Genomic DNA, 11,151 nt, shown 5'->3' with positions numbered 1-11,151 from the left:
CGAAAGCCGACTCGACGAAGTCCTGACCGAGTATATATAATATAATATGTCCATCAGGAACCTCTCCTTGGCGACGACGGATCTCTGTGATAGGAGCGATTCGCGTGTCTCGCTTCGCGTCGTGCTTAATTCTTCTTCTCTCAGGTGTCCGGTCACTGTCTCCCTTTATCAAAATTTTGAAAGTATGGGCCAAAAAGGAAATCAAAAAGATGACGCGTGATATGACATTAGTCTCGAAGTAGCGTAAATGATTCGTCGACCGTGAGAATAAACGAGGGCTTGATTCCGTATTTGCTATCTCCCATTCTGTTATCTTTCCTTTTGCTCATTACCTGCGCTTCACTGTAATTGTTCTCTTTGTATTTTTTGCCTCTGTTATCGTTGCATTCTATTCTATTCGGCAATCTATTGCTGTGTTGTACTAGTTTTGCATGCTGTGCGAACGTTATTTCTCTCTTGTCCCTTGGCACTTCCTTCCGTTTCGCAACTTTTTTTTCTTCTTTACAAGCTTTAATACAAATCTCTCCCCCTCTCTCTCTCACTACTTCCCTCTCCATCTTTCATCATTTAAATATTTACGCTTGATAAATAACTGCTCGGGCACAGGTCTGGGCGAGGGTACTGTACCTTTACGGTGATACGACGCGAGCGGGGTCCCTCGCATAAAACTGCGAGGTTCCTGGACCGAGCCCCGTCTCGCCGACGCGCGACGGCCTCGCCGAGCAGACCCGCGACCGTCGCTTCTTCGAAATATATTATTAAATATAATATACAAATTTATATATCCCACTAAAAAATCTCCTTCACGTCATAATCTTCCCCTCCCCCCCTCCTAAAAGCGAGCGAGCACAGCGCAAAAAGCTGCGCGCCTCATCCCCCCCGATTAACTCTTATAATCCTCTCTCTCTCTCTCTCTCTCTCTCTCTCTCTCTCTCTCTCTCTCTCTCTCTGTTTCCCCCTCTCTCTATAACGTTAATTTATCCGTTTTCCTGCTAAAATCATTTCATTTTGCCACTCCTCTCTCTCTCTCTCTCTCTCTCTCTCTCTCTCTCTCCCCTTTTCTTATCTTACATTAAAAAAACTCTCTCTCTCTCTCTCTCTCTCTCCCTCTCTATTTTCTCTTAATATCGTAAAAATTCATTAAGTTATTAAAAACATCTAACAAAAAAAATTGAAAAAGAAAGATTCACTTGGAGTCTCCCCAACAATGTATCAAAAATAAATCTACGTTTTCAGACTCGTTTTCCTCTTTCATTCTATTTTCGATTTTTTATCATTTTCTCTGTTCTTCTTTACTCGTGTGCTAATTCAGCGCTTCATTCTTGCGCGATGCAGCAGAAAAGAAGAAGACTCGTATTCTCGTCGCCCATCTGGCGTTAGATATGTGATCTACCTGATCCTCACTTCTTTCGAGCCGTTTAGTTTTTACATTCAACAAAATGTCGATTATATTTAATCTCCATTTATATAAGATTTTTGTTTCATCTAAGCTTTAGAACTAGAAACAGGGATAAACATTCAATCGAGTCTACGAGCTTCTATATATCCACTTTTATAAACACGAGTTAAAGTTGATCGAGGTTAAAAATCGAAATAAGATTTCAAGATTTTTCTTTTCAACAAAAGAGACAGAGTTGAAAAAGACATAATATCATAAAATTAATCAGTCCTTGATTTTTTTTCGGAAAAAGCCGAGAATTGAATTTCTAGAGTATGCGCGAACAAATTTTTTCGCGGTTTAATTATTAAGTTTAAATTTTGAGATTTTAACTTTGATTTTTACCTTCTCACTGTATTTAGCAAGACAAAGAACTTTATGTATAAATATTATCGTTAGCGATCAATATCAATATTTACGGAAATCACTTTTTTATATTAAAGAAAGATTTTCCTCTAAATTTAAAGTCTAGATAAAACAAAAATTATATAAATGAAAGTTAACTAATATCTTTATGGTTTTGAGAACAAATGTTATCGACTCGAAAAATATAGATTAGTCAATCATTATTTAATGATTAACATAAAAAAAAATACGCGATAAAGCGTGTTTTCCTCTCTTGCAAAGTATTTTATTCTTCATCAATTAATGTGAAATAATATTCACATACTCTGGAGTTTAAATTTTCAGCTTTTTCAAAAAAAAAAATAAAGAAAAGGAATAAAGACATTACATCTTCTTTTATCTTTCGGTGTCCCCTTTAATTCTTGATTATCTTATTTATTCTTAACCTCATGTATCTTTGTACTAAACGCATACCGAACGCCGAGAGTGTAAATCAACGAGCCTGTGAGGCTCGTCATGTCGCCAGACGTGAACCTCCGATGGAGATTCACATGCTGATACCGGTGTCGCCCCGGTTGCGCGCCGATGAACACGATAATCACCGATCAATCATGAAAAGTAAGTCTCGCATTTCTGCTGGATAAATTCGAGAGGTAATTAACGATTCAGATATTCATGAAAGAGAATAAAATCGGTCGTTCTCGTCAAGTTTGTGCGAATATTTGAGAACGATCGAGCTCTGATCGGCGCGAAACCGTGCGCCATGATTGATTAGTCCGTTGTATTTGTAGAATTTCCTTGGTTATGCTTAACGACCGCTCTGCAGGGTCGGTGTTCTCAATTCCGAATCTGATTTGATTCATCACGTTCCCCGTCTTGCTGTCTCCGCCTCATCTACCTGCCGCGCGATCGATCGTCTGGAACCTCTCTCTCATTTTTCCTCTCTGTCTCTTTCTCTTTCTCTTCCCCATATCGCTCTAAAAGCATCACTTAGGAATGTCTTCAGAACTCGATACAGCGACTGTGACGCGTACTCGGTCATTAATATATCGAGCTAGAGCAAGGCTTGAGGTTGTTTTTAATAATGTAACATCACTGTTGGAAAACGCGAGATTGTGTCTCGGTTTTTTTTTTTCCTTTCGTTTCGCCTCGCCGAACGTCTTCGCATTATCCTCAGTTTATCCTCGTTTCCGAAAGGAATCTCTTGATTCTGTGCAACAGGATAATAATGGCCGATTATACGCGTTGCGAGTCGCGATATCGATGCGAGATCGAGATTATTGCGCTCCGCGGTTCTCCGCGCCCCGGCCGGATCCTGCGCGCCTCTAACAGCTATAATTTGCAAAAATTACGGGGTTCGCAGGCTCGTCGGGAGACGCCTCGCAGAGGCTCCGTCTCGACGCTCGTCTCGGCGACACACCATCCGCGGCGAGAGTAAATGTCGCGATCAAATGTCGCGACATCTCGCTCTCTCATATCGTCCCTCTACTTTCCTTTTCTTCTCTTCCATCTCTTGCCTATCTCGCGTTAAGACTGATTCTTCCTTACTCTTTCCATCACCTTTCCTCGCCGTTAACTTCTCTAATCAGTAATCAAATTACTTATTAATTAATAATTATTATTCAACACACGCACACTCACACATTATTACATTCATGGTAAAAGTAAAAATCCCTGAAAAGTTTTGTCTGTTCACTTTTTGTCCCTTGTGTCCCCTCCTTCGCTGTCTCTCTTTTGCTTCCCTTGTATTTCTCTATCTTTATCTCTTTCTTTCTCTCTCACTCGCTGTTCTTCGTTGCGTACCGACTAGTCGCTTTTTCATTCTCTCCGTATGTTTGAGAGACGTTTTTTGAAAACATGGCAAAAAAATGGTATTCATGTCATATCAATATAGTATTACACGATCGGACTTTCATCTCCTTTCTCCCTTTTCTCGTTCTTCCTTCTTTCTTCTTCATCAATCACTCGTATCAGCGACTCGATGTCTCGTCGACGTTGTTTTCGACGTCTGATGATCACTCGTCGGTTTCCTCTCTCGTATCTGATCCCTCTTTCTTCTTTCTTTCTCTTCCTTTCGTGGCTCTTGATGAGGAACTTGAGGCGAATAGAGCGTACACGACGCATTTCACTTCACTACGAAATAACTCAATACGAAATAACTCATAATCGCTTCTTTGGTATTACGTGCGAGGAGGGGCGGATTGGGGCGCGGGGGTCGCTTCTATTCTCTTCTCCTCCTGAGACATCCTGGCTTATGTCTACAACCATCAACGGATCGCCGTTCCGCGATACACGGTCTCGGTATTATTTAAGTCTCGTATATTATTATTCAACGTCTCTGAATTGTGTGTATAAAAGAACTGTACCTAATCTGTGTTTTTTGTTGCTTTCTTCTTTTTTTTTTTTTTTAAGAAAAACCGCTTTCCTCCTGTAGTACTAGTAAGAAGTAAGTAAATAGTATATAGCGATAATAGTATTAGGTAGGTAGTAGGTAGTAATAATAGTAATAGTTGCAGTAGTAGTAACAGATATAACATAATATGTAATTGTCACTTAACTTCTCTGTATATTATTAATAACTTTAATATTAGATAGACTTTTTCTTTTTTTTAGGTTAATCGGTTTATCGCTTCTCCCGCGCGTTTCACTTTCCTTTATCGTATTAAATCTTTAACCGTAATGCAATGAGGTAATAAGGTTGTGTGTGTTTTTCTTTTTTTCTATTTTTTTTTTAAATCAGTTTGTTTCTCGTCGAAGTGTCCTATTTCATCGGCGGCGGTGGTTTCGTTAGCGCTGCGAAATTGGGTCGTGCGCGGCTGTGTGTTGTCGCTTCATCGCTATCGCGGGGGTGTGCGCGCGGGACGCAGGCGCGACGCGTAGAGCAAAGGGGAAAACGCCACGATCCTCGTCAACGAGGATGGGAGTTCGTCGTGAGAGTCAGCGATCGCGTATGGGCAGTGTCTACCTGGACAAAGCCAGATTCGATAACATATGTTCGGTGCTCCTCCGATCGATTGCAGTTTCGCCTTTGCTTCGCCTACCATTGCCGAGCTTTGCGTTTAAGTTGTAATTCAAGAATCGCAATCGTTTTTTCAACCGAATACCAATGCGATTAATTACAATATGTGTATCCCCATTGTCAAAAAGGACACTTAAGACTTTAAATTAATCATTCGCACGTGATTAACATCGATCACGATGAACGCGCCCGTGTCGAATCGAACGGAGGGCCCAGGGCCTCGTTGACTCTTCAGATTGACTCACAACAATCGAGTCTTGGAATTAGAATCTTTGGAATAACAATTCTTCGTTCGAATTCTCAGAATTAACTCGCCGAATTGTGGACTCGCCGAGCACTCTTCTAGAATTCCCGCGTTGATTCGTCAAGTTAGGACTCGTGAATCATTTATAAAACTGATAACGGGAATTGTTACTACCTCACTGAGTGCGAAAGTCCGCGAACCTAGTTGTTGGATCTCGAGTCGAGTTAATTCTCAGAACATTGCCGGGCGTCTTCCCGTCGCGATCTGCGCGTCGCGCACCCTCGTTTGAAGCCCTCCCTCATCAGGGAGGGTCGCGCGCGCCCCGCGAGAGGAGGAGATCGCGATAAGCTCAGCCTCTCGATGAGAGAGAATGTCAAAGCGACGACGAGGCCACTCCGGCGAATGAAGCGGATGGGCGTTTGTGGCGTCGGTCCGCGTCAGGTCGGTGTCATCGATGTTAATGTTACTGCGGCGATGATGGTGGCTGCGGCTGTTGCTGCTGCTGCTGTTGTTGGCTCGATGGCGAGCCGACAGACTGCTGTTGGGAACTGGGCTGCGACGTCGTGCCGCCCTGGGAAGTGGCGCTGCCATCTCTTTTAGAACGGGAGGTACCTTCTTGGCTGCTACCGCGACCGGCGCGTGCAGCACCACCGGTTCCACCCGGTGCACCTGATTGCAATACCATCGCGCGGATTCTTCTCTGTGCCGACTAAGAAAACAGAAAGTATTTATATCCATCATTATTTTAAATCTCACATTTTACATCTTTTCTAATGCGTTAATAACTTGTTATTTCTTTTAATGGATTTAAGAAAAAATAATTATCGTACTTAATTATTGATATAAGAATACGAGATAAGATAGAAGAAGATTTATATATTTCGTAACAGATATCTAATATTTTTTTATTTATTTATTAAAATTTATATAAAAAATCAGTTTCCTTACCTGAACAGAGAAGAAGGGACCGATTATATGGACAGTTGTTTCCTCTTCTGCTGAAGGAGGAGTCGCTTGCTGTTCTGACAATTTAATAACGCTACCAGTCACGCGCTGTAATTCCCTCACGTTTTGACCACCTTTGCCAATAATTCGGCCGACTTGAGTACTGGGCACGAGGATTTCGATGGTCAGTCTAACATCTTCGGTACCGGCGACGTATCCCTCTTCCCGCATCTTCTCAAAGATCAAATACTGGGCCTGAAATCGCAATTTTTGTAAAAATGATAATGTAAAAATAATAAAAAATGCAATAAAATTGTATTGCGTTGCAAAATAGAACTTGACATTTAAATTATTATTTTTAAAAATGTAAAAATATAAAAATTAAATCCCTTCGTTATCTTGAAGAAAATTCAGAAGCGAATTAATATCAAACGAAAAGAAAAAAAAGATATCGAAGGGTCAAACGGGGCCGATTCTCGCATATTTCATTTGACGAGATCGGTACGGGGCCCTTTTCTTTAATATTCCTGCTGATTCAAGTTGATGCATAGAAGGCAACATCCACCCAAAATACAACAGGGTAACCGCGAACACTTTTACGAACTTTAAGATTCTATACAATTTTTCTCGTCAGCAACTGGATTCGAACCCGGGATCTTTACAACGGTAGATCGACACGATACCTATCTGCCAATATGACATCGACATTATATGGACAGTAAAACAGACTTCAGACACTATTATAGTATTATTAGCAAAAAGTCGGTTTTAGCTCATATATTTAAAATGTGTTTATTTTAAATATATGTTATAACAAATAGATCTGACAGAGCTCTATATAAATATTCACGTGTTTAAAATTGAAGAAATTATAAAAAATAAAAAATTATAAATTTCGCTCTTGCTTAATAGATTAAGGAACAAGAAGAGGAACAGGAAGAGTTATTGTATTTACCTTCCACTGAGATTCCGGGGAGCCGACGATGGTGACCTTCCTCTCAGTCTGTTGCTCAGCCGGCTTATCTTGTTCAAGAGGAGCGATCTTTACGCTCGCGCCGGAAAACCTGATTATGTTACGGATATGGGAGCCTTTGGTGCCGATGATGGCGCCGACACTGTTGTTGGGAATGTAGAGGAAAGTCGTCTCCTGGGTATCGCTGGCGGGGACGCCCTGTTGAGTAGGCAGGCTGCTCTGGTAGGGATATGGGGCGGGTCCAGAACCATAGAGGCCGGGACCACGGGAGCTGTAGCCCATGCCGGCGGTGGACATCATGGCCATCGGGTGCAGGCCGGGGAACATCATGCTTTGGGGCTGGCGAGAACAATCATCATATCGATTAGAAGCTTCGTCGCGTTGCGCAACGACATCTCTGACGCAATCGATGTATTTTACTTGCGCCAGATCTCAACGAGGTTGACACAATCAAACTAGATTAACTGAAAGCTTGATGAAAAAATTTACTCTTGCCACTTTAATCTCTGATAAGTAAATATTAAATCTAAAATTTTTAAGTAGAACCCTTCGAGACTCGATTTTCATGTAATAGGATCACTTACAAGTCACTAAAATGTATTTGTGATACATTCACGTGAATGTATTTGTACATTTATACTGTTTGTTTTTTTTAATAACTTCTTTCACGTTTATATTTTTCCTATATATTTTTTTAATTTACAAGAGATTTCTAAGAAAAATTGTATTTAATTGTACAAGAAAAAATGAGTGAATATGCGCTAAAACTCACAGCCATAGCTTGCAGATCATTTTCGTAGCTTTGACGGAGCTTGCTGGAGATCATGGACTCGGCTTTGCTCATGTTGTCGATCGATCCCTTAACTGTGATGATGCGTTCGAGATTGAAGCTATTGATGTCGTTGATACTGCTAACAGTGATCTTCGTATCGGTGTCCTGCATGATTCTCTTGATCGTGTTACCGCCTTTACCGATGATTCGACCGATGAGATTATTGTGCGCGAGGATCTTCAGAGTGATCTCACTGTCGACAAGTAACATAATATAATGTAATTAACGTTATTCAATTAACGGTAAAACAATGATTCAGTAAAGTGATGTAAATTAACAATATTAAATTGTGTTTACATATTTAAAATAATATGATTACAAGAATATTAGTGTACTGAAACCGAATTAACAGTATATGTTATTAGAAAGTCATAACAGTATATTAAAATAGATTTATATTTAACATAAAATATATAAAAATATAGTCTATATTATTTAATATACATTTACTCGACCAGCAATTACGATTATTATGATTCCATTTAGAATTCGAAGATTCAAAAAAGCCAAAACCAACTCGTACCCCTTGTTCGTATTGTTGGCCTCCTGTTGCATGACTTCCAGGATCTTCTTGCAAGCATTGGTGCAGTTCTCGGGATTGCCGTAGATAGTTATAGCTTTCTCCAGAGAGCCAACGTTATCCTTACGATGCACGTCGACCCGGGCGCGCGTCATCTGCGTGATCTGCCGTATGGTGGAACCTTGTCGGCCGATTATCGCACCCACCATGTCGGATTGGACGAGAATACGCAGCGGGAAATCCGTCTGGCGACCGGAACCCGGCAGTCCGGCGAAAGCCACGCCGCCGCTGCGTTGGCTGCGGCCTCTGCGTCGGCTCTCCGCCGAGGACATCTCCACTTTCAGCGGATTGCCCTCGAAATCGTAGCCATTTAACTGGTTCACAGCCCTGCAAATAACAAGATCAATGAGTGTCTTTGCTAAATGAAGTAAATTAAGTAGTCAATCCTGGATGGATTGAAACAAACAGACGTTATGAGTGTTCATTCGTGAATTCCTAAAGTCCTAATGTAAATTCCAAATACGAATGTATACATGCAGTAGGAAAGAATTTTCACGATTCTTCGTAGCGAAGAAAGAGTAAGCAAAAGTGAGACAGCAACCTCTGCGCTATGAATTTTTTAAATCTTCTAATTTTCTTGATCTTTTGAAAAACACAGTAGATAAAAGACCATGTCGATTACGTACTGTTGTACTTGCTCTTGCGTCTCATAGCTAATGAGCACGCTTTGTGTATTTGGATCCCGCGACGGCACTTTTTCGATGTTTTGGATCTGGCCGTAGTTGGAGAACAGCAGGTCCAGCTCTTCTAGTCGTATTTGAGCCGGTAGATTGCTTACGAGGACTTTAGCAACTCCGCTGCTGCTGGAAATAGAAAATAATACGGGACATATTAAGCGACATATTAAGCGAACATGAAGAAGTAAAGAGAGGTAAATGATATTTTATATTAACACACACAAACACACACACACACACACACACACGCGCGCGCGCGCGCGCGCACACTTGTTCTTAATTATTGTCTAATAACATGATTTTAATATCATTAACAGCGTATAACAAATGTAAAAGATATTCCAATACCACATCATCTTGCGTATCTCTTTTACGTATTCCAATTCTTGAGTGAGTAGAGATTGTAAGCGAAGAAAGAGAGCGGCCATAAAGTGCCAGATTTGAACGAGACTCTGACAGAATTACACGGCAGCAAGCAAGATTCCAAGGGTAATCGGTAATAAACTTTGAAAGCCGAGTTATAACATTCCCCTCTGACGGGGAGTCATCAGTTGTTTACATTACATAGCGACATTGTTGTCTTACAATATAACGAGATATATCTGTGATATGTCTCTTAATAATATTAATATCAAATTTATCAAATTGTTTTATAAATTATAAAACTAATTATTATATGCAAATTACAGAATTACAATATACAAATATTATATATTTAACAACAATTAAGGAAAAAATGCATGCTAAGTAAATAAATAAAACTTCATGCGTTAAGTAAAAATTAAACACAATTTTTTTTTTTCAGAAATCCTACAGAGAGCGGATATTGTCTCTTTAAACTTCAAATATGTAAACAACGAGGATGCTTAGTTTAATTTTACATTGTCGGACCTTTATCTTTCTTTGGTTTTTTATTGTTTAAAAAAGCTTCCTTGACAATTGTTTGTGAAACAATACAGAATAATTTTCAATATTATATTATGTTGTAATATTGTATATGTATTATCATATTATATTGTAATATGTAGACATTATATTATAATTTGCAATATTAAAAAGATAATCCGATAAGATTTGGAAAAGTTAAATTTGAAATTCGATTAGAAATTGTAATCTTCTTATTTATATAAAAAAAAGAAAAAAAAAGAATGCAAAACCAGGCGATTAAGAGTCAGTGATAATTAGTACGCAAAGTTTAATCTTGAACTTTTATTCCAATAATTCTTTGAATGTTTCGACTCACTTTGGAGTCCTCTTTAGCAATACAAGCATTAAAATTTTTTCCTTTGCATGTCTAAGGAGAAGTCACACTCAAATTTGCTGATTTGATGTTGTACATTCCTAAACACGAAAAAAAAATCGTTTTAAAACATTGAATGATATCAAATAATGATAAGATACCAAATTAATTGCAAATTGAGAAAATTTTATTGAACACATGTTAATGATAGCTCGTGAGAGAGACATTTTATTTATAATTATTTTAAATATCTTAATATTTAATTTAAAAAACTTCAATTTGTCACAATTTCACGAAGGGTCTTCTTCCGTTCAGTACATCATTACGGATTTTAGTATGTCAGATGTGTGTTATGTCTGACAATTTAGGATTCTATAAAAAGGATAAATCTTTTGAAGACCTTGGATAATGTATTGAAATAAATATTTTTGCGCAAAATGCGTTTGAAATCGCATGCCGTTAACGCGCTTGAAATTTCATTTTGACCGGCTTTGCGTACTTTGTTCGGGTTTGCACGAGCGTAAACTGTGCTTGCGCGTTTAGGTGTATCGGCGCGGCCGCCACGACAACATGAATGAACCAAACGGCAAGTAAGAAGAGTACGCGAAGCATGAAGAACAAAAAGGAGGGTGGAACAACCGAGGGAGCGCTCTCACTTTCGTACGTATCGATTTTTCAGCGGACCGACCCACTCATCGACGATGCCGCGGCTTTCGAGCAACCTTGAAGAAGACACGGCGAATGACCCTGTAGGATCTACTCGAGTTCGAGGATAAACTCTATCGCACTTGCGTGAGATAAGACTGCGAATGATCAACCTTGTGCAACCTAGATTAGCTATGAACATGTTTCTGACCA

The 11,151-nt window shown here is 39.6% G+C and overlaps 1 protein-coding gene across 1 annotated transcript; it reads right to left on the bottom strand.

Annotated features, from left to right (window-relative positions):
- Window positions 1–2,057: 2,057 nt before the first annotated feature.
- On the bottom strand, window positions 2,058–10,350 carry LOC108685172 (insulin-like growth factor 2 mRNA-binding protein 1). The gene is made up of 7 exons (XM_018189841.1): window positions 10,297–10,350; window positions 9,003–9,179; window positions 8,320–8,703; window positions 7,737–7,989; window positions 6,947–7,303; window positions 5,995–6,246; window positions 2,058–5,755 (listed from the first exon to the last, which is right to left on the bottom strand). Exons 1-7 carry the CDS (start codon window positions 10,323–10,325, stop codon window positions 5,510–5,512), a joined length of 1,698 nt encoding a protein of 565 aa, XP_018045330.1. The 5' UTR covers window positions 10,326–10,350; the 3' UTR covers window positions 2,058–5,509.
- Between the last annotated feature and the right edge of the window lie 801 nt (window positions 10,351–11,151).

This window comes from Atta colombica, unplaced genomic scaffold, assembly GCF_001594045.1.
Source record: "Atta colombica isolate Treedump-2 unplaced genomic scaffold, Acol1.0 scaffold146, whole genome shotgun sequence".
NCBI classification, from domain to species: Eukaryota; Metazoa; Arthropoda; class Insecta; order Hymenoptera; family Formicidae; genus Atta; species Atta colombica.
Note: the sequence above shows the minus strand (reverse complement) of the source record. Positions and strands in the feature narration are given on the sequence as shown.

Excerpts from the sequence above, each read along its gene's own strand:
- LOC108685172 (XM_018189841.1), bottom strand. The coding sequence starts at position 10,325 with ATGCTTGTATTGCTAAAGAGGACTCCAAA. Across the intron at positions 9,180-10,296 it reads TTGCTAAAGAGGACTCCAAA|CAGCAGCGGAGTTGCTAAAG; the intron begins GTGAGTCGAAAC and ends TTCTATTTCCAG. Across the intron at positions 5,756-5,994 it reads GTCCCTTCTTCTCTGTTCAG|TCGGCACAGAGAAGAATCCG; the intron begins GTAAGGAAACTG and ends CTGTTTTCTTAG.